This window comes from Podarcis gaigeae (assembly GCF_964106915.1).
Source record: "Podarcis gaigeae genome assembly, chromosome: 16".
NCBI lineage: Eukaryota > Metazoa > Chordata > Lepidosauria > Squamata > Lacertidae > Podarcis > Podarcis gaigeae.
This window is the reverse complement of record NC_139693.1, coordinates 13097141-13120858: the sequence shown is the minus strand read 5'-3', so window position 1 is coordinate 13120858 and position 23718 is coordinate 13097141. Positions and strand designations below refer to the sequence as shown.

Here is a 23718-nt window from a genome sequence, read left to right as displayed (position 1 = left end):
GTACAATTGCATTAAAATGAAATACACATTTGAGTTGTTGCATTCAGAATCCCTGGGGGAAATGATTATTATTGGTATGATAAATAGTATATCCATTAAAAAAAAGATGTTTATAAATATCAAGGTGTTGTCATACGATATTCTCACTTGATGCTAAAAAGTCCAAATAGTAGTGTTTCACAGGAAGCATTTGAGCATTGTCGTCTCTATAGAAATACATTTTTGCCACGTAGTTGAAAATGAATCCTTTGTTTGTCCTCTAGTATACTGATGCACTGCCAGCAGCGATGAGCCACTTTCAAATTGGCAGGAGTTAGGTCCATCAGGGCTCTTCTTAAGGACTCACTCTTGTTAATTTAAAATTGGCTCATCGTTGATGGCGCCGCATAAGTATGGAGTGCCCACTGGAGAAGTCTAATTGTTGGTGAACCATTTCCCTCCTTCAGTCATCAAAGTGCAGACTTAGTCCTTTGCTGCTGCTGGGAGGGCAGGCCTTCATTTGCCACCAGAGGGTAGAGAGGACCCTGCCTTGTTCGCTATTTGCCTCCTGGGGAAACAAGTCAGCATCAGCCCAACAGCCATGATGGAGTTTAATAAGAAAAATGGCCTACTCTACACAAGGAAGAAACCTGTCATAACATGACTGGCAGGCAATGCAGAAGTGTTTGTTGCTATCTGGTTCTTCAGTTTTATCCACAATGTGTCTTTCTGCCCTTTTCCCCCTCCCAGAGCCTACCTGGATGTCGACGTTGCGCTCTCCTCTGAGGCTTTCCACAACTACGTCAGCGCTGCTATGGGACACATCAACCATGCCCTGAAACTCATCATGCGCCTCTTCCTGGTAGAAGACTTGGTGGATTCGCTGAAGGTCAGTGGAGGGCCAGATGAAGTATACTAAGTATGCTACAGACAGTGCTCGAAATTAGCCAGGCGCATTTTTGCACCTAGCTTTCAGCCACTCGTGACCAAGTGAAGCTGCCTGGGCACCCACAATCTGGAGGTGCATGCCCAGAGATCTTTAGGATCTGGAGTGTTTTCACACACTAATACTCCATCCCTGTAGAATTCTATCAGTTATATTTTATCTGCACAATCTGAATGAATTTCAGGAATCCGAATGCTTTTTCTGTGCAGCCAGAACAGGAGCAGTCACCATTAAGAAACAGAGGTTGGAACAGGCCAATAGATATGTGGACCGTCCCTGGATCAAGTGACTTTTCTTCTTTTAAGTTCTCATAGTTCTTAACCTAGCTCAAGGCTGTCATCTGAAGTAACCAGATGTTTTGCTGAGAATCAGTCACAGTCGGTCCATCATTTGAAAAATAAGACTTTAGAGCTATCTTGCTCAAAAATGGCAACTAGACATTCTGTTTTGGTAACTAACTTTGGTTTAAGGAACTATTGGGTGCTAGCTTATATATATATTTGAGTTTCTAACACTGGCTACAGAGCAGGGGCCTCAAGCAGAGGACAGCTCCTACCACAGTGTCATTGGGTGCACCTGTTGCTTTGAGCTGAGGAGGAAGGGCGTGTGCTTGTTTTCCCTGAAACTTAAAGCAGGAAGGTCTCACCATGAGCCCAGAGATGGGTAGCAGTGCCACGCTGAGTCAGGACCCACTGGAATACAGCGAGACTGAATTCCGCTTTTGTAGTTAATCTGAGGTCAGTGTAGAATTTGGAAGAGTTCCTGTCCTTTTCTAGGCTCAGGAAATGGTAGAAACCCCCCCTGCCACAGCCCTCTTGCAAAAAGATGCGCTCTCCTGTGGCGAGTGGCCACCTTTTTTGAACCTTGAAAGATAAGGCAGTAGGGTGAAATGAGAGAGGGATGGGTAACAAGGGATTGGCATAAGCAAATGCTCCGCTTTGAACGGGAATGAAAGCTAAGGGGCAGAGAGGGGGAGTCATTGTGGGAATGACCACCGAAATCCAGGTTGGCACAGCCATCTAAATCAGTTTCTGCAGCTGTCCTAATAAATGGGGCACTGCAGCAAGCAGGCTGGTCCAGGGAGGTCAAAGAGGACAACTTCACAGGATCCTCTGCTCCAGCGTGGCCTTACTGATGCATTGATACTATAAAAAGCCTCGGGTTTCTGCTAACAGTGTGCCATCCTGTTTTGCCTGCAGCTGGCAGTTGTCATGTGGCTGATGACGTACGTTGGTGCCATCTTCAACGGGATCACCCTCCTTATCCTTGGTAAGACGCAGTAATGATAGATGCCGTGGCATCGGCAGCCTGGCCCCTCGCCAATCTGCAGTTACATTTGACCAGGGAAATCTTAAAGCATTTGCCCTGTGGAGTCATACTCTAGGTCCAGCCAATCCAGGATCTTGTTTCATACAGCGAACAGCAAGATACTTCCAGGGAGCCCAGGGGCAGGATGTGAAGGCCAATATCCTCCCATTTGCCCACCAGCAACTGGTTTTCGTTGGCAGATTCCCTCTGGTTGTGACTGATAAAAAGTCTAACTTAACTCTAAAAGAGGATTGAACAAATTCACGGAGGAGAGGAGAGGTCTGTCAGTGGCCATTGACTTACCTTGTGGCAGAGAGTTCCATAATTCCACCTCATTAATACAGATTTCAAAGGCTGCCTGTGTCTTGAGGAACAGGCATGTCTCATAGGAAGAACATAAGAAGGTGCTGTGAACTGAGTTAGACCCTTGGCCCATCTAGCTCAGTATTGTCTACACTGGCTGGCAGTGGCTCTCCAGGGTCTCAGGCAGGGTCTTTCTTTCCCAGCCTACCTGGAGATGCCAGAGATGGAACCTGGCACCTTCTGCAAACAGAGCAGGTGCTCCTCCACCACTGAGCTCCAGTTGTTCTTGGTCACTCATGCGCTGTCCCATTTTTAAGGCCCGGGTCAGCCAGGGTCACGGGCACAGTGAAACTCAAGAGAGTGAAACCTTCAGATTCCATCGTGGCTGCCCTTGTGCTATTCGGCCCATCTGATCAGCCTGCCCCAGTTTTGTGACCCATCTTGGCTCCCTTGGTGACCTGTGACTTGCCTTTGTGTCGTTTCAGCGGAGTTGCTGGTTTTCAGCGTCCCTGTCGTTTATGAGAAATACAAGGTGGGTAACCTGGAATGTGAGCTTGTGTTGTCTGGACCACAGTGGGCTGCTTGACTGGTGCGCAGAGGCAGGGGGGTAGGCAGTGTGGAACAGTGGGCCCATCTTTGGATGAGGGATATTTATTTTGGTGCCATGTTTCTTTGGTCTGGGGCTTTCCACAGAGCAGGCATGAACAGAATTTATCCTGTATACTATTTATATAAAAAAAGACCTGAGTGTTTTCCGTAATAGAACTGGGAGCTACGAAAACGTTCATTCAGCGAGCACAATTACAGTTATGCACTATATCCAATATAATCTAGCAGAGCCTCTGTCAACCTGGCACCTTCAATATGTTTTGCCCAACAGGCCATACAGGCAGGGGCTGGTGGGGGTTGTAGTTCCAACATCTGGAGGACACCAGGTTGGCAATGGCTGTTCTAGCAACATCTGGGCAGGTGCAGTTACCTATCCAAAGCAAGAAAGAGAGAGAGAGGTTATGCTGGGTGTGTGTGTGTGTGTGTGATGCCCTTTGTGTAAGAGCACAGTTGCACATGGCAGCCCTGGTTAGAAATTCACAGTGGTCTTGTGCAAGTTGGTTCCCATACACCTCTTCTAATTACTTTTGGGTTTTTTTGTTCCTAGACTCAGATTGACCATTACGTTGGGATTGCCCGGGAGCAGATCAAGTCAGTTGTAACAAAGTAAGTCCCATCAGAGTTATTGGCAGGCTTCAGTATTTTGACTCTTGCCATGTGCAGCCCTCTGGGAAGTGTGGTGAGCAGCCAGACTTCAGATGGGAGGGTAAGGCTGGGGGGGGGGCATCTTTGTTGTAACCTGCCCTGGGACCTTGGGGGGGGCAATTAAAGATAATTAATAATTGGGGCCAAAGCAGCAAATCACCCACCCTTTCCTGGCTGCTGCTCATCAGACTGTAGGGTGACTTAGCTTGGTCCTTGACAGTGTTGGACAGTGTTATTTGTTCTTTGGTTATGTTATTGTTTGTTTAATTATTATTGTATTTGTCACTTTTAAAAACCAGTCAAATTAATGGCAGGAGAACATTGGTTTGGAGAGCAAAGCCAGTCAGAAATTGTAGGCATCTGGTTACCGGTCAGCCTTAAGTATGAAATTCCTTACAGGTGTGGTGTTACGCTTTGCTTTCATCTTTGAGCCTCTTTTGGCTGTCTTGCAGTCGGAACAGTTCACCTTTCAAGACATAAAAGGGCTTTTGCCAGTCCAGAGGGACAAGCCCCTGTACACACAACCAGCTTGCATTATTTAGACAGCCATCATCGAGATCAGTTTAATGCTGTCTGCATGTGGTAGTCATGTTTAAGCTAGCAAGGCTAGCAAGGAATTCCATTTTGGGACACTGAGGATGCTTCTAGTGCTCATGATGCCCCTCTAACAAAGGCACGAAGGCTGGATGGGAGCTAATCCAGAACACTTGATTCATCATCAAATAGATGCAACTGGCAAGGTCTATCTTCCGTCCATTTTTGAGAGATGACTTATGTGAATTTGAGTGTGTTTTGTTATTTATACCTCACCTTTATTCAGTAAAACTCAGGATGGCGTGCCTTGTATTTGTCGCCCATCCAAGCCCTGACCAGATCCAGATTTGCTTTCTGTTAGCATCATGTCATTTCATACCATATTGAGAAGTGTGACATTGGTCACTTTATCTAATACCAGGACTTAAAATGACACAAACATAATTGTTATTCCTGTGCCCCCAGCACCTAATCCCACCTCTTCTCTCTTTCTCCCCCCCCCCCCCAACAGGATTCAAGCAAAGCTTCCTGGAGTTGTGAAGAAAAAGGCAGAATAACCTTGCAAGGAGCCAGGACTCAGCTGTTAACTAAAATGAAACAAAAAATACCCCCTGTGTCATAGTTATAACCATTGTTACTTGTACCTATGAAGGAACATGCCGAATCAGCTTGATGTGTGCATTCCAAGCTTACTGATTATGTTTTTATATATATATAAAAAGATTTTTAAAAATCCACCCCCTCCCCAAAGCCTAAACACTGGGTTCAGAATGCACTGGACTAAACACGAACTGGTGTCAGAAGTTTAAAAGAGGGGAGGGGGCACCCTTTGTCTCTAAAGCAGCTCTGGTGTCCTGTCTTGGATGGAACATTATAGTAAGCCATCAAAAATGGGTGTTCCTTTTCATGCTAAGAGATGTGCTCTCTGCTCAGCGGGACATTAGCGTTTCTAAAACCAGCTTTGGTAGGCTGAAATAGCTGCAAGGTGAAACTAGTCTGTTCCTCTCTTCTTCCTTGTTCTCTATTTCCCCCCCTCCTCCCCGCCTGGCCTCCTTAAAATTGCAGGATTTGCTTGAAGTGCAATGTTCCCTAGTTCCATTAAGGCAGTGTCTCTTACCAGGCTCACCCATCTTTCTGCCATGGACTAACTGGCCTGAATGAAGAGGGCAAGCTTAAGGAAGCTTCAAAAAGTACCCAGCCAGTACTTATCTCCCACCCCCAGTGCGTGTACCCTCACTGATGGAAAGGGGAATTCTCCACCCCCGTCTCCCTTAATGACATCAGTTCTCTTTTAGTCTGGTTCATCTTCTGCCTTCCTTACCACCACCCCCAGCCGCAGAAATCAGTTCCTTACCCCACCCTGATTAAGATTACTTCCCCTACCCCTTACTCTTAAATGAAAATGTCTGTAACTGCTGTACACTTTGCTGTAAAAAGCAAAACTCAAGCTGGCGAAAAACCGAGAGTTCTGCATGTGATGCCCCAGTCACTTTACTTCCAGTCTAGGACCGGGGCAGGGGCTGAGTTGCAGAGCACTGACACACCCTGAGCCTGATCTTTGTCCTCCCCCTCCGTCCCACCCACCCTTGGGCTGGCGAGGAGCTGCAGTCTTCAAGGACAGCAGTTTCAGGGCTAGAGTTTGGGGTCCCTCTCTCACAAGCTACGTCATGTGTGTTTACAGTTTTAGAAAGATGTTTGGGACTGGAGGATTGTCTTTGAAGAGTCTTACAGTTTTTTAAAAGGCATTTTTTTGTTTTGGGTTTTCCCAACAAAGGTTTCCTTGTTGGGAAGCAAATCTTCCATGATTCCGTGATGGTTTATCACCCACAGCTGCCAACTGCGGTCGGACTCCCCCCTGCGGCGGTCTGCACCAAGTTAAGCCCATTCCCCCCCGGCGGGCACTGCTAAATTGGTGGTGCAGCTGCTTTCGGATGAAAGATGGGACCATGCACAGCTGGACAGGTGGAGGATAAATTTGAAATTCAGGTTGGCCAAAGGGAGCCCACCTGCTGCCCAAGGCTGAGCAAAGGGGGAAAGAGTCGAGTTGGCAGCTAAAATGAAAGGGACCACCTTTCCCCCCACTAGGCTGATGGATCTCAAGTGGAAGGTAGTTGGGGAAGGGCAACATATTTCTTAACAAATCCAAAGAAGGTGAGCCTGTGCTGCCCTTGGCCCCAGGGAACTTCCCAGGATTGGTCATCCCTCCGCCTTGTCCAGCTGCGTTTCCACAGCCGCTACCTTTCCTGTTGTAAATAGAACAGCTGGAAGGTGGTGCTGAAAATAGGCGTGAGCAGAGCATCAGGCTGCTGTTTTTTGGACGCGCAAAAATGGCTGCTGTCGCCCAGCCCCATATTGCTTGTTCCCACTCTTCCCTTGCTTTGCAGACCTCAGTGCAAAGCTCCTGGAGGGCATGCACCCACAGGGCCCTGCCGTACGCAAGTCTGGCAAAGAGATGATAGGACCATAAATCAATCCAACAAATAGTTTCATTGGCTTTTTTTTTTTTAAGACCCAAGCAATTTGAGCTCTGTGTGTGTGTCTCTTTTAGGTGGAATAGGAGCCGCAGATCTTAGTGAGAGGTGCATGAGTGTCTGATGTGCTTCTGCACTCCCCACCCCCCAGCCCAGCCTGAGTAGGCATCTTGCACTGTCTTGTCCTGACTCCTCTCCACTCCCACCCCCTTCGAAGACCTCTTCGCTGCACTGGAAGCCTTTGGCTCAGCTCTTCCATCTGTTCTGTTAACTGCTGTGTTTGAATACCGTGAACCGACCTCTTTGTGCCCGGCAGGCTTTTTAAAAAAACAAAACAAAAAAAAGAGAAAGTTGTACGTAGGTGGAGAAAATGACAAAAACTACTAATGAAGCTCTTTTGCGTTTGTGTGCGTTTATTGTGTACAGTGTGTGCAGCATTCTAAAAGTATGGTAGTGCCAGTTAGGGTACAGGAGGAAACCTGGCGTGAGGTTCGGAAGAGGACTGGATAAATGCAATTTGATGTGGTGTTAATAAAAAGAGCACAACATGTACAAACTCCAAGAAACCTTGTCGTCTTAAGTTCTTGCAGGTAAATTAATGGACGTGACCAGGGTCCCATTAATTTCAATAGCTCTACTCTGAGTAACATTCAATCGGCTGCCACCCATTATATTTCCAGGGTAAGCATAACAGCCGCCAAGTCCTACTGAGAGTCGATCCTTTGAAATTGATGGCCACGACTAATGCAAGTTCATTCATTGCAGTGGGTCTGTTCTGATTAGTAATAAGGATACTTGTTTTAGATCAGGAATAGGCAAACTCAGCCCTCCAGATGTTTTAGGACTACAATTCCCATCATCCTTAGCTAACAGGAACAGTGCTCGGGGATGATGGGAGTTGTAGTCCCAAACTCGGAGGGCCGAGTTTGCCTATGCCTGCTTTAGATGGTTTGTTGGGGAACTGTTGTTCCTCTAGAGATGTTCCTGAGCTGCAGCTCCTATCAGCCCTAGGAAGCATGGCTAATGGGCCTGGGATCATCAGCAGGCAATGCTGAGCCACACCTGCTTTTCGGCATCCTTCCAATGACTGAGATCCCTGCATTTGCAGGGGGGTTGGACTAGAGGACCCTTAGGGTCCCTTCCAACTCTACAATTCGATGAGTGAAACAGCACAGAATGGCTTGTGAAGGTTTGAACCGCATGAAGTGGCCTCATAAGGATTTGGATGCGCTGCTGCATCTCAGCCAGTACAGTGGAACCTTGGAAGCTGAACGCCGAAAACCCGGAAGTTTTCAAACGCGCCTCAGAAGTCGAACGGCTTCCACTGCGTGTTTTTCAATTTTCTCAATGGAAATTGCTGACAGCCCTTTGCGCCTCAGTTGTCGAACATTTTGGAAGTCAAACGGTCTTCTGGCACGGATTGCGTTCAACAACTGAGGTTCCCCTGTACTGCATAGCCCAGCCTTCCCCACCCTGGTAGGGACTCCCATCTCCCAACCCAGTGTTTTAATTTCAATGTATTACCAGAAGGTGAACAATCTGTACCTGAACCAAGCTTGGGGCGGTGGGGGGCTGGGGCCTGCCACCAGCTCCCATCATCCCTGAAGATTGGCTGTGCTAGCAAAGGTTGATGAGAGTAGGAGATGGCAACAAGTAGAAGTACACAGGTCCCTCTCACCCCCCAAAAAAGCTTTACATTGGTTCCCATTATTTTTCCCACAGACCACTTGAAAATGTCTGATTGTCTTTAAAGATGTTTTTTTTCTGCCTATTGCAGCCACTGTAATGTGCTGTGCGATTTGTAATTGTGTTTTACAGACGATGCAGGCCACCCGAACAAATCTTGCAGACTGCTGATGGTCCAAAGACCACAGTTTAGGAACCCCTGTTCTTAATCGAGGAAAATATTAAAATCTAAAAGGCATCCCAGGTTTTAATTAAAAACAAACAGCCAGCCCAAAGCCTTAGGTTGCATTTTAAAATAGCATCATTTTTTAAGGATTTATTGACATAACCTGTTTTACAAAACTTAGTGCTTATATATATATATTTATATAATATTTTTTAAAAACCCTCCATATTAATGCAAAACACCTTTTCACAAGAGACACGGATGAGGTTCCAATACAGTCACAAGGTCATAACGGGCATTATTGAAATTTTACCTCGGAGTTCACGTTTCACAAGGATAGCTACAAAAAGGACCAAGCTATTGATTCAGAAAGATGGGATTGAAGGAGAACAGCTGTGCAAAAAATGTGACTCCTACTTTCACCTTGGGTGGGGGGAAGGAACTCTGCAAAGGGGGGGCATTCCTTTAAATGGAATTAAAATAGAGCATGAGACTCTTCATCTCAGGGTTGTGGGTTTGAGCCCCACGTTGGGCAAAAGATTCCTGCATTGCAGGGGGTTGGACTAGATGATCTTTGTGGTCCCTTCCAATTCTCTGGCTCTAATTTCCAGCAAGGATCAGCAAATTGGATTGTAAGTGCGGCTTTTCTTGTCCCTGCTTTTTTTGATATATGGCTGTAGGCTCTTTTTAAATTCAGTTTCTAGCCCTCATTTATTTCTAACACATCTGGTCACCACTAACTGGGCACATGACCCTGTGCAGGGCAGAGGCTCAGCAACTCAACCAGCACAACACAGCTGAAATCAGGCTGTTCCTTTGGCCTAGAGCTGCCCATCTCAACCACAGACCCTCTTCAGTCTGGAGCACAGATCTTTCCCAGCCCCTTTATGGTGGAGAACGAACCTGCAATATTCCAAATGGAAAGCAGGTGTTCCATCACGGAGCAAGTGCATTTCCCTAAAAAGATAGTGAAGATTCCAGTCCTCATGCCTCTTGAGTTCAAGGGTCTATTGATAAAACAGGAAGCTCCAAATCAAACCATTGGTCTATCTTGCTCAGAATTCCCAACACTGACTGGAAGCAAAGGTTAAGTTTTTTGGGCAAGGTGTCTCTCAGCCCTGCCTGGAAACGCCAGAGATTAAATCTGGGATTTTCTGCATGCCAAGCAGATTCTCTGCCACTGAACTAGGGTCCCCGCTGCCGGAAGGCAAAGTGCAAAAGGTTTACCAACCCCATTTCTTTAGTCTCCTAATTCCATCTAACCTAAAAAGATAAAGGGACCTCTGACCATTAGGTCCAGTCGTGACTGACTCTGGGGTTGCAGCGCACATCTCGCTTTATTGGCCAAGGGAGCCGGCGTACAGCTTCCGGGTCGTGGCCAGCATAACTAAGCCGCTTCTGGCGAACCAGAGCAGCGCACGGAAACACCGTTTACCTTCCCGCCGGAGTGGTACCTATTTATCTACTTGCACTTTGACATGCTTTCAAACTGCTAGGTTGGCAGGAGCAGGGACCGAGCAACGGGAGCTCACTGCATTGCAGGGATTTGAACCGCCGACCTTCTGATGGCAAGTCCTAGGCTCTGTGGTTTAACCCACAGCACCACCCGCGTTCCCTCACCTAACCTAGGGTTTCCCAAACTTGGGTCTCCAGCTGTTTTTGGACTGCAGCTCCCATCATCTCTAGCTAGCAGGACCAGTGGTCAGGGATGATGGGAATTGTAGTCCGAAAACAGCTGGAGAAACCCTGATCTAACCCTGTTCTGGCAGTTCTGCTACAAATAGTGCTGTTGTTTTTTAAAAATAAAATCCATTTTGGGAAAACCCAAAGGTTGTCCTTACACAGAGCAGACCCACCAAAATTAACAAAGTTAATTATGTCTGTAAACTTCAATGGGTCTCTTCTGAGTAGGCCAAGCATGGCAAACACCCCACATCTTGCATAATTCTAAGCTTTTTAGACAGATAAATTTGGGTGAAGCATACATCGTCCTCTTGAGACCTACAGATGCAGCTGTTTGTTTTGAAGTGGGATTGCATTTGGAAAGGCGTAAACACGCCTTGATCACAGGAAGCTGCCTTATACAGAGTTAGACCTTTGGGTCCATCTAGCTCAGTGCTGTCTACACTGATTGGCAGCAGCTCTCCAGGGTTCTGGGTTCTCTTCCAGCCCTACCTGCAGGTGCTGGGGGTTGAACTTTGGTCCTTGGCTACTGAAACTTGCTCAGCACCTGTTCATTGGGAGCAAACAGACCGGGAAAAGGTGAGTGTCCTATGTCAATTCACATATTTTTACGAGGAAGACCAACAGCAAATAAAGTAGTCCACGTCCTCCTAATTCACTTACACCAGAGTAAGAGCTTTTAGGGCTAGGGACTTGGAAAGACATGGGTTAAAATTAAAACCCAATGACAGAACGCAAATCAGGATATAGGGACGCTGTCAGCAGCTCCTCAAGGTGACTTTTCCATTGTAGGTAGAATCGGGGCGAGACCTCCCTGCATGTAGAAAGTTAGCACATGACAGATTCAACCTAGCATTTTCCTATGTAGCAGGGTTCCCACCCCCGCCCCAGAGCCTGGCATAGTACAATCCAGGAAGTGCTGAGTTGCTCAATTCATTTGAGAGTCCAAAATGGCCATCTTAAGTGCAATCGCAGGGGAAATGCTCACAACAAGCCCAACTCCTCGTTTCAAATATTTTAACATGGTATATTAAGTACGGCCTATGCTGCATCAAGCAGGAAGGCCTCTTACTAGGAGTTCTGCAATATTCTAGGGATGGGATGGGGGCAAAGGCCGTAATTTGTTCACCCTTTGGCTATATGATGCACAGCCGCAAATCAGAGCCTAGGCACTTGTGGAGGGCATGGGAATTATTCGTGGCACAGCTTGCGAGGGAGGAACTGGATCTTACCCTCCACCTACCTGCGGGCAGGTCACAGTGGGCAGCTACCCGTCAACCGCTTGGTGTCACAATGGCGTCAGGTGACCGTGTGGATAAAGGAACAGGCCACAAAGTGCCAATGATTACCTGCTTGGGGTGGGTGGCTTGCAAAAAAAACCAAACCAGGGCACATCAGGGTTCTGGCAACTGCAAACCCTCCTCTGGCCGAATGACAAATTTACGTCCACCACGTCTCATGTCATCTATTTCACACGTAGGATAGCTGGATGTGGCTCAGCTGAGGCATGGCCCAAACAGCCTCCCAGACCAGAAGGTGAGGCGTAGCTATCAAACCACCTGGCCCTTAATGCCTTGGAGCAGGGTGGGAGAACCTCAGGGAGCATTTACCTGTGTTACTCCTCCCATTTTTGGCTCTGGCTCCGCCCACCACTGCCAAACACCCCTACAAGGGAAGGTGGCCCTCAGGCTGAAAAAATAGGTGCCCCACCTTACAGCAGCAGCAACTTTGCTTCCCACAGAAACCTCCAGGCCTCGGGGCTCGATTAAGTGCACTTGCCCCCTGTGACAGTGCTCTTACAGACCTTCCTCTCTTCAGAAAATACCGAAGCTTCCCCCCCGCCAACCTTTCCAAAACCTTGCCAAAATAGTTGAGAGCACAAAAAATTCAGGTGCAGAGAAAAGGGTCTTTGGGGTGGGGGTGGGGTGAAAACACCTTTAAGAAACCCTTTGTCACTAGAACAGAACATGCAAATCAAAATGGATGCTGTGCAGAGAGAGAAACAAAGACAAAGCAAAACAAGACTTCCCCGGCATCTGCATTATTCGCTTCCAGTTGCAGAATTCTGCACTATCCGATTCCAGTCGCAGAATTCCGAAACCTGAGAATTCCAAAAAGGAATTCCGCCATCCATAGGAGGAAGGGGTGGGGAGGAAAACAAACAAGTTGAGTTCGTCGGTCAGCGGAGTCCACCCTGCCACCACGAGGGCAGTCCACGTCTGCGGGCTACACCGTACATACCGGCAAATTGTAACCAAACCCCATTTTCCCTGCACCTTGGACACTTGGCTTGACGTCGGCAGGCTCAGAGTCCGGGCTGGGGGAGGTCTTTGTGCCCAGGTGCCTGGGATTCTGAGCCGGCCCGTTTTCGGCGTAGGCATTGAGGATGGTCTGTTTCTCCAGCGCCGTGAACTCCAGGGAGAACCGGTGGACCTGAAGGATGTGCCGCTTGATGGTGCTGACTTTAAGGGTCGCCAACGTGCCCCCGCACACCATACACACCAGCCCGTGCCGCTGCTCGTCGTAATCCATCAGGTACTCTACCCGCCAGCGCGGCTGGTAGTTCCGGCGCTGACCCCGCCGGGACGGGGCACCGGTCAGCGAAGATGCAGCCTCCGAGGATTGCTGAGAGGGAGCAAGTCTTCCTGCTGCGGGGGCCTCTTCCTCATCTTCTTCCTCTCCTGCAGGCATTGTCCCGCCCTCTTGAGATTCCTCAGGGGACAAAGGGGGGTTGCAAGCCTGCTGAGATTCCACTGGAGGAACAGAAGAACAACAGCGGGGAGATCACAGTCCAGCCAAGAGTTATCAAACATCTCCGCAACTTAGGACTGTCGTATTTATATATTTATATTTAATTATTATCACTATTACTCTTATTAAGCTGTATGCTGAACTGTGAAATAAAGTACCTGGGAAACCACCAAGCTGGGAGTCCAAGTGCTATCTTTTTCCTCCTCCCTCCTCAATCCCTTTTCCTTATGTGCCATGTCTTTCAGCTTTCCTGTTAACAGCCCTGCTACTATACTGCCCTCCGTTAAAGAGCCCCACCCATTTTTTATGATAATCTAACCCAAGCATAGGTAAACTCGGCCCTCCAGATGTTTTGGGAATACAATTCCCATCATCCCTGACCACAGGTCCTGTTAGCTAGAGATGATGGGAGTTGTAGTCCCAAAACATCTGGAGGGTTTAGTTTGCCTATCTAACCTATTTTTTATCGTTATCTCAGAGGAAGCATATTCACGCAGAAATTGGGGAGTAGGATCCAGAGGGGGGACTGTACAGCTTCAGCCTGCAGGCGCACAAGCACATTTTGAATGCTTTCCCCTGGCACGTCAGGGAGCAGCTGGGATAGCTCAGTCAGCAGAGCATCAAGCTCTTAATCTCAGGGTCGTGGGTGTGAGCCCCACAATGCGGGGGGGGAGGGATTCCTGCATTGCAGGGGGAGCACTAGATGACCCTTGTGATCTCTTTCAATTCTCCAGCCTGAAATCTCCACGTAGTCACAATGAGGCCTGCACCAGCTGGTGTGTTGTTCAATAAGAGATTGAGTGTTTGGGGGCGGGAGGCTCGTTTAATTTCATTGTACACAGGTTGTACAATACCAATAAATAATAATAATAATAATTTATTCATACCCTGCCCTTCCCGGTTCAAAAACTGGGCTCAGGGTGGCTAACCATGAATTTAAAACACTTAATTGTAAAAGCAGCATAAAATACAGTATAAAAACGTGAATTAACAATAAATTTCAAAGTTCAGAAATCAATTTAGGAGAAATTCATCTAATAAGCATTAGATAATCACCAAGGCTAGCTGGCTGAATAATAATAATAAAGGTATTTTTTATTATTATTATTATTATTATTATTATTATTATTATTATTATTATTATTATTAATACCAGGAACAAAATGCACCTGGGGCGGTTTTCAAACACCGCCTGCCCCTTACCTTTGTCTGCCTCGCCGTCTGTTTCAGGCAAGGAGTCTTCCGTGTCCGCCAGGCGGGCCACCTTCTGGTTCCACTCCTCCACGATGAGGGCCTTGACGTGGTGGCTCAGCTGGGTGGAGTCCGGGTGCTTCTGCTGAATGTGCCTCTTGATGGTGCTCATCTTGAGCGTGGCCAAGGAGCTCCCGCACACCATGCACACCAGGCCGTGGCGCGACCCGTTGTAGTCCATCAAGTACTCCACCCGCCAGTGCTCCTGGAAGTAGCGGCGGTGGTCCCTCCCCCGGGCCGGGGCGGGAAGGCCGCTCTCTTCCGAGTCCCAAGCGCCGGCCTCCTCAGAGCCATCCTCGCCAGCAGGCTGGTCTGGGGACGTGGGAGGGTCCACCTCCTTCTTGGTCAGGTCCTGAGGGGACGGCTCAGACTCTGCCTCTGGGGTGGATCCAGGAAGGAGTGGGAAAGCGGGGGGGAACAAGAGGACGGATTTAATTACACAAAGGTCCTGCTTAACAAACACACAGTGTTCCCTGCAAATCATTAACCAAGCATTTGCATAATGAGTCAATGATTTCCATTGAGTCCTGTGGGGAAATTTCTAACTTTGATTTTTTAAATAATTTTTGGAAAATTCTAATTTTGAATTTTGACCTCCCAGTGTTCCCTGCAAATCGATCGTTAGCCAAGCGTTTGCATAAGGAGTCAATAATTTCCATTGAGTCATGTGGGGAAATTTCCAATTTTGATTTCCCCCCCTAATTTTTGAAAAATTCTAATTTTGAATTTTGACCTCCCACCGAAAAACAGAAAAAATGCTCTGATTTGTCTGATCTCTCACTCACTCACTTCATTGCTCCACCAACCAGCAAACGGCAAGCAAGGAAGTAGAGGATGCTCTCTGCTCAAGTATCTGAATCTGCAAAGTGTCTAGCGATGTTTGGGTAGCCATTCTTCATGTTTGGACAGGTGAATGTTCGCTGTTTCTCGTTCATAAAGCAGAACCCGTGCATAGTACTGCCAAGGTTCTTGTCTGGCCCTCTATATGTGCCTCACTTTGCATCCTCTGCTCTGAGCCAATTCATCCGCAGTAACGACCACCCCTTTGTAGTTCTGGGAACAGTGACACGTTAAGGGTGCTAAGATTTGTTAGGAGACCCTTATTCCTCTCACAGTGCTACAATTCGCAGAATTCCCCGGGAATAGACAGAAAGTGTAGCTCTGTGACAAGGGGATTCACTCAGTAACTCTCAGTACCTTTAGCAAACTATAACTCCCAGGATTTGGGGTGGGGGGGGGAGCCATGGCTGTTTAAAGTGGCATGATACTGCTTTAAAATGTATAGTACAGATAGCGAAGACAATACTGAGCTAGATGCACCAAAGGTTCAAGACAGCACAAGTCAGTTTGTTTCCTACTCGCAAGCCATCCCCGTTTTGAGGACACTCCATTCCGCACGCCTATCTTTGATTTTCCGGATTTTGCCGCTCACCAGGATTCTGTGCCCACTGAGCATGCTCAGTCCGCACTCACTTATCTGTTTTGTACTTGCACAACTCTTGGTTCTGCTCTCCCTCCCACAAGAGACTGCTGGATGCCTCACTTTCTGGTTACACAAGGATTCGGAGGAATGAGCTTCCTATTTGCACCTGCTGTTTGGCCCTCCCCCCGACCATTGGCTGTGGCTGCTGGGAACTGGAGTTCTGTACCATACGGACAACGCCAGGTTCCCTTATCCTTGGTCACTAGCATGTATCCCAGGATTTCCTTCAAGAAGAAGCTACAGACAGGAGCTCCTCGGTTTTAAGTACGGTGCCTGATTCACAGAAGCAACACAGCAGGCCCAAAACTTATGTGGGGCTTACGCTCCAGGGATTCATGAGCAGATACAAAATCATGCAAAGTCAGGAAGATACCTGGAACCTCCCCTCTGTACAACCAATCCTACCTTCCTGGACTCCGGGAAGGGGCCTCAGGAATGCTCTGGGGCGGTCCACACCCTTCCTGAGGGTTCCAGCAGCCCGGGAAGCAAGGCTGACGGCTTAAAAACTATTTCCACAGCAGGAAAAACTGGTGCAGAAAGAGATTTCCAAGCCCTCTGCCTTGCTTACTGGGCTCTGCGAAGGTCACGCAAAATCCCATGTGGCCTTCGCAAGGTCTCAGACAGCCTCTTCCACCAGTTTCTTCACCCTCCGCATTCTCCATTTACAGTGGTACCTTGGAAGTCAAATGGAATCTGTTCTGCAAGTCGTTCGACTTTCAAAATGTTTGGAAAGGTGCGGCTTCTGATTGGCTGCAGGAAGCCGTGTTGGACATTTGGGTTCCAAAGAACGTTCGCAAACCGGAGCACTCACTTCCAGGTTTGCAGCGTTCAGGAGCCAAAATGTTCAAGTTGCAAGGCGTTTGTCAACCAAGGCACGACTGTATTTATCTACTTTCCCGCCACCTGCACGATCACGTCACTGGCAGGCCTGCTGAAATATCGTTCTAATTCCGGCGCTCTGCTTCCGCCCTCCCCTCCCACCTTCTGCCCGCTTCCTGCCTCACCCACTGGTGCCTCTCCTGTGCCCTCAGCTGGCGGGACCACGGCCCGGGCGTTCCAAGTCTCCAGGATGCTGGCCTTCTCGGCAGGGCTGAAGCCAAGCGAGCTGGGGTGGGCATCCATGACGTGCCTCTTGATGTCATCCAAGTTGAGGCTGGGCAGTGAGGAGCCGCACATCATGCAGAAGAGGCGGTTGCCCTGAGGGTCGTAGTCCATCAGGAACTCAGACTGGAACCAGCTCTGCAGGGACTCTTTCAGGTAGCGCTCCAAGTTCTGCTCTTCCCCTCCCGGGGAGGCTTTCAGGGCCAGGCCGGAGGGCCGTCGCCCCCCACGAGAGGAGAGGGGTCCTGGGCCACGGCGCCTCCTGCGGCTGCTACTCAGCGGAAATTCTCCACCTGTACAGAAGCAAGGCAGGTGGAGAGCAGGTGAACCTTCTTGTCTGCTTTTCGGAATCAAATTTCATCAGAGATGATGAACATTATTAAATAAACTATTGTCTGCTGTCCAAAATTAACGTTACTGATATCTACAATGTCAGAAGAGCTGGTCTTATATTTCACTATTTCACATGTGAAATGTAAATTTACAAATATAATGTATATGTATCAATATGTAAAGTTTTTATATATGTATTGCAACATTAATAATAAATTAATTAATAAAAGGGGGGAAAAGAATTGGTCTTATATATATGATTGTGGCAGCTTGAACAGTAATTGAAACTCAGGGGGAAAACAGCCCAAAATATTACGCTAAACACTTGGTACCATCCCCTCTGGAATACAGCTATAATGGAAAAAAATCACACATAATTTGAGATTTTGACAAGCCTAGAACCTCCAGACATATGATTTGGCATTCCTTTATGACATATACAAGGGAACCGTCATTTTCAAGACAACCCCCGTCACCACCTTGGCAAATCTGGAACTATGATAATCAGATCACGACAATATTTACTTGGGCTTTGTGTTTTTTAACCCGTGTACAACTGCACTTATTCTACATGCCTGTTTTATCATTTTGCTTTTCATCTTTTAATTTTCATCTGTTCACTTTTATATACACTATAAAATTAAATTAAAAATCTTCACAAAAGATAAAAATAAAACCTCCTTATCTGCTTGGGATGGCCACATAAGGTATTCTTTTTATAAAAAAGGAAGGATGAAAGGAATATCCAACTGTAAAAAAAGTTGCATGGGTCCCCAGAGAGGGAAAACAAAGATCGTCTTGTCTTTCATCCACAAGGTTCAATTCCCAATGGCTTCTTCAGGCAGGGCTGACAAAGATTCCCTTTCTGAAAGCCTAGAAAGTTGTTGCCATTCAGTGCAGGAAGGGAAACTGGCAGGTGTAGCCAACACAGAAGTGAACCCAGTTCACTTCTCAGCTGATTCCACCCAGCTGATTAGCAAGTGGGTGTGGCTTGGGGAAAATGACCTCACTGACCAAATCAGAACCACCCCACCCCTGGGAGGCCAGGATTGGCCCACAGGCTGGAGGCTCCCCACCCGTGATGTAAACAATACTGAGCTAGAAAGAGGCGACGGCCTGACTTAGCACAAAACCTTTGCTGTTGGACAACTCGGTAAGATGGCTGGGAATGATGGGTGTCAAACAGCATTTGGGGGACACGTTTATATCCTGGGTCTCCACAGTGCAAGTCCAACCCTCTCACTGTGTTAAGCAATTTAGTTGTCAGGATTATCTATATCAAAGTATCGTCCATACATGAAGTTGCGGGCAAGAATTGAAATATAAGCAGTGGATTATTGAAAGAACTAAGGATAGCAAAGTTTAGATAATAAAAACACATGTACTGTAAAACAGCTAAGAAAAAGAAGTGGAAAACAAACATCAGGAAAGGGGGGCGGGAAGTCAAGAAGAAATCTATGTTGAATTTTTTTGGGGGGGGGGGATATGATGATAAATGTTTTGGAATATTTTTCAAGATTTAATGAAAAAATGGTGCCTCATATCTGAAGTCCAACAAACACTATAAACATAGCTCTCTTTCTTTTTGAATGAAACCTATATAAAAAATTAGTTGCCAGGGTTTTTTTTGAAAGTTTTGTCATCTGTTCAAGTAATAATTTTTATGGCCAAAAAATATAGTCATTGAAGAAAAATTACCACTATGGAAGAAAAATATACCATTTCTGACAATATTAAAAAAGAGGGGTGGGATTAGACCAACAAACAGAAGATAAGACATCATAAATCATAAATATATGATTTTTTATATGACTGAGAATCGCAGAGCCAGGGATGGAGAACTTTAAAGCATTAAGATCGGGATGTGGAAAATATGAAAACAACGAGAGGAGGCAAGACTGGAGATTTGGAGATATGCTTCAGAGGTCCAGACTATGGGGAGCACGGAAAAATTAATAATTAAAATGTGGATCACAATTTGGCCTTTTTTTAGTTTTTAATTAGATTATGATGTGGACATGTTGATTGGCTGTCTTTATTGGAAAATCAATAAAAATGATTTAAAAAACGAACGGAGGATAAGGCTATCCGTGGCTACGATTAAGATGATCCACAAACCCGCGAATTTAGGCCCCCCTACCGTGGCCCCCCTCCTGAGCCTCGGGCGCATTGGGGTGCTCTCTGGCTCCGTCGCTCTCTGCCTCGAGGCCCAGGTGGGCGTCCCAGCTGTTCATGATGACCTCCTTCTCGTGGGCGCTCCAGGCCAGGGAGTATGGGTGCTTCTGGCGGATGTGCCTTTTGATGGTGCTGAGTTTGAGGGTGGCCAGGGAGCTGCCGCAGACCATGCAAATCATGCCATGCCGGGCGGCGTTGAAGTCCATCAGGTACTCTGCCCTCCAGTGCTCATGGTAGTAGCGGCGGTGGTCGCGCCCGGGGATGCGGCTCTTGCCGGGCCTCGACGCCCGCTCCTCGCAGTGATCCGAGTACTTGCGCCCTCCAGAGAGGAGGGCAGAGGGGTCCTTGACGGCGGTCCCTCGCACAAGGCCGTTCCCAGAGGGCCGCAGGGCGTGTCCGGAGCGCAGCTCGCCGCTGCTTTGCGAATCGGCCACCTCTTCTGGGAACAGCGACTCTTCTGGGGAGACACAAACACTCGCCTTCAATAATAGTAGTAATAATAATAATAACAATAATAATGATGATGAGTGGAGCCTACGATGAAACCTCTTCCTATTTGACGTTTTAAAAAAAGAATTAAAGAGCTGCTGAGAGTAAGGGTGGTGACGGTTAGGATTAGCACAATGGATTAACAACACAGATGGGTTCCCGGCTGCAAGGAGGATACAGTGTACAGTGGTACCTTGGGTTAAGTACTTAATTCGTTCCAGAGGTCCATTCTTAACCTGAAACTGTTCCTAGCCTGAGGTACCACTTTAAGTAATGGGGCCTCCCGCTGCCGCCGCCGCGCCGCCACCACACGATTTCTGTTCTCATCCTGAAGCAAAGTTCTTAACCCGAGGTACTATTTCTGGGTTAGCGGAGTATGTAACCTGAAGTGTCTGTAACCTGAGGTACCACTGTAACTCTTTTGACAGGAGGCAAAACAATGACGGGGGGGCAGCGCCGGGGGGGGGGGGGAGGTGGTGCAAGACTTGCTGGCCCAGAAGCAGAGATGTTGTGTCACTTTGTGAAAGCAAGGATGAAGTAGTGGAACCATAGGGTTGGAAGGGGCACCAGGGTCATCTAGTCCAACCCCCTGCAATGCAAGAGTAACAGACTTTACAGGGGTACGGAGGAAAAGAGAGGGGTGCTGTGTATACGACATTGGAAGGGGCTGGTTTCAAATGGGCAGCAGGACCTGTCAAAGAGACAGGCCCACAAAACCACACCTGGGGGCTGGGGGCTGAGAGGGGTTTGTCCAAACTGGGTGGGGGGGAAGGGGTTTCCCCAAAGGAGGAGCCAAACTCCCCCGAAGTCTTCCTGATCTTCAAGGGTGAGGACACACACACACCCCTTCAGGGAGAGAGGGCTCCCCCCTTTCCACGTCATTTGATTCTTGGCAGCTCCGGTTCCTTTTGTGCTCAATCCCTCGTCGCTATTTTTTTGAATGGGAGAGGCAGGAATCCGTCCAGGGCTGAAGTGCCCAGGAAGATGGAGGAAGGCGGGGAGGGGGGGGGGATCTTAAAGGGGCCATCGCTCTTCCTCCACCCGCCCCCCCCCCCCGACTTCCTTCTCCCTGCCCAGCTGGGCAAACTTGCAACACCCCCCACAACAAACACACCCCTACCAACACCGACCAGGTATTTTTTTTCCGGGGGGTGCCACTCTCCAACTCACACACGACCAGCAGGTGGCGTGGAAAAGAGGTGGGGGCGCGCGCATATATTCCCCCCCCCCAAAAAAGAGGGGGCCTTTTGTACTCACCTGGATCCTGGGGCTCGAGCTTGATGCACAGGCTGGGGGGCTCCTCCATGCTTGGCTCCCTCCCTCCCTGCCTAGGGATTCATCTCCACCACCCCCCCACCTCGATGCACACAAATAACCTTCGCTGTGGATTCTCTCGGATCCGTTGCAATATTCCCCCCTCCCCCCCAACCCCGATTTCTTAAAATAAATATATATATGGATAAATGGCAATTTTTTTCTCCCCCCACCGCTTCTAATCGACTTGCATCAAGGCTCCGTTTCCACGGCCGAAAAAGAAGAAGAAGCAGAGCCAGGCAGGCTCCGGTTAGCAGGGTGGGGATGCCTTTCCCCCCGGGGCCCCTGGGGCTCCTTTAAGGGCTCCTGGGTAAATTTAAAGGGGACGTGCTCTATTTTTGCAGCTGAGGGGGGAGGGAAGAGAGAAAAAGAGGGGAGGGGAGGAGAGGGGGTGATTCACTGGACACCCCCTCCCCCCAAAAAAGTGTCTCAAAGCATCCCTAACCCGGTGCTTCCTCGTTGTATTGTTTTGTCCCCTAAGCTATATATATATATCCATATATCCGTATTTAAGGTGTATTTTTTTTAAGCCTGCATAACTAGGTCCCTAACGCGGCCCCCTGCTGCTGCGCAAGGGGAGGAGAGATTTTGGAAAGTGGGGGGAGGGGGAGATTGGGGGGATGAGAGGAAGGGGCTTCCCCGTGGCCCCTGGCCCTTCAAGCAAGCCTTCCGTTCACTCCGATTGTGTTTTAGCTGTTGCAGGTTCTCTTGAGTATACATGCATTTGAAGCACATTATTCCGCCCACCAAAGAATCCTGGGAACTGTAGTTTACCCCTCTCCCAAGGAGATACAGTTCCCAGCACCCTTAACAAACTACAGCTCGTGTGTGTGAATAGGCTTTAAAGTGAAGACTCCGGAATAAGGCACGTTTCCCCCCAACAACAAACCCTGGGAACTGTAGCTTTTTAGAAGTGCTGAGAATTTTTTGGCCCTACAAGGGGCAAACTACAGTTCTCAGATTTGTTTGTGGGGAAGTCATGTGCTTTAAATGTATCCTCAATATCCCTAATGCACATTCTAGAGAGGAAGGCACAAGCAGGTAAATGGGTCAATACATCATGGAGATTCCTAGATGCAGTTTTGGAGAGTTAGCATTCTCCGCCCTTCTGACACATCTCTCTGTGGCAGGTGTGAAATATGCAGAAATCCAACAGGTGAAGCATACAGCGATGCACTGCTATGAAAAGCTTCTCTTGTTGCATTTCTGCCTACCTGGCAGGGTTCGAAGACATGGGAGCTTAGCTAGGAACAACAAATGTGGAGAGATCAACCCTCTTTGGGGCCCATCTTTTCAGGATGTTGTAGGGCAGAGATGAGGAACCTGTGGCCCTACAGATTCCATAGAACTATAGTTCCTCTCATCCCTAAGCACTGGTAAAGCTGGCTGGGGCTGAGGGGAGCTGGAGTCCAGCAAAATCCAGAGGGCCACAGACTCTTTATCCTAGCTGTAAGGGATAGACAGAGGACTGATCAACACAATCAAAGGGGTTTTGGGGTTGCCAACTGACCAGAAGGGAGGGGAGGGAGAAACAGGCACAGCCTGCTCTTGCGCTGTTAGCAACAGTGTTATCTGCAGAAGTCCTCAGATGACCACTGATTTGCTGCACAGAGATCAGCAGCGTTATTGGCTAACGTGTGCCGGCTAAGCACAGGCGCAGGGGACAGTAAATAAGTTGGCAACTTTAATGGGGTTGACAGGGAGCTGAAGAAGCATGAGGCAGAAGATGCAATAAGCTTATTGATTTATTTAACAGAGCTTGTGTCATTTGATTGTAAGGAGACTCTCTAAAGTGGCTTGCGAAAACATATCAATAAAAGACAAAGTTTAAAACTGGTATTTTTAAAAAATTCAAAATTTTATTAAAATCAACAAGCTAAAAACAGACTAAAACACTAACTCAACACATCAGTTCATCCCTGTTTAGGTAGATTGAGTTTGGAGCTGAGCATGGTTGAAGAGAGACACGGTTTGCTTTTGCTGAAAGCTGCCCATTGGGTTGTGTGAACTGTCGAGTTTGGGTCTGGGTTGTTGCTTTTCACCAGGCAAGACTCCTGTGCCTACAAGCGTGGCTAAGCTGTGACCCTTCAGGTGTAGACTCCAATTCCCATCACCCCTGACTATTGGCTTGGCCTGCAGTGGCTGATGGGAGTTGAAGTCTAGCAACATTTGCAAGGCAGCCTCCCCTAGCCTAGGATATGAATTCAAGAGGTATGGCCAGGATTGGTAGCAACAGGTAAGCTTTATTTGTTGCACTTCTGGCCATTGCGTCACTGTTAACAGAGACAAATGTTGACATTAAGTTGTTATCATCATCATCATTATTATTTTCCAATCTAGTGCCATCGGTGTGCTCAGCAGTTGACAAAGTTCAAGAATAGCATTTCCTCCAGAATATCCCTTTAGGCTTAAATTACGTTGGCATCTGGGTTCTAAGAGCCAAGCTTTACACAGTGGATTGCAAAGCTGTAGGAGGGGCAAAATTTGGACC

General features: G+C 47.8%; 2 protein-coding genes across 2 annotated transcripts in view; one reads left to right on the top strand and one right to left on the bottom strand.

The window, feature by feature from the left end:
• RTN3 (reticulon 3) overlaps positions 1–7361 on the top strand; it is a 38901-nt gene extending 31540 nt beyond the window's left edge. The window contains exons 5-9 of the mRNA XM_083716271.1: positions 730–868; positions 2125–2194; positions 3022–3068; positions 3693–3751; positions 4836–7361. Coding sequence (XP_083572397.1) covers positions 730–868; positions 2125–2194; positions 3022–3068; positions 3693–3751; positions 4836–4881 — 361 coding nt within the window. The 3' untranslated portion in view covers positions 4882–7361. The remainder of the gene's footprint in view (positions 1–729; positions 869–2124; positions 2195–3021; positions 3069–3692; positions 3752–4835) is intronic.
• A 1403-nt stretch (positions 7362–8764) lies between these two features.
• On the bottom strand, positions 8765–21658 carry ZFTA (zinc finger translocation associated). Its single transcript, XM_083717903.1, has 5 exons — positions 21171–21658; positions 19390–19881; positions 16820–17209; positions 14285–14710; positions 8765–13083 (listed from the first exon to the last, which is right to left on the bottom strand). Exons 1-5 carry the CDS (start codon positions 21217–21219, stop codon positions 12557–12559), a joined length of 1884 nt encoding a protein of 627 aa, XP_083574029.1. The 5' UTR covers positions 21220–21658; the 3' UTR covers positions 8765–12556.
• Between the last annotated feature and the right edge of the window lie 2060 nt (positions 21659–23718).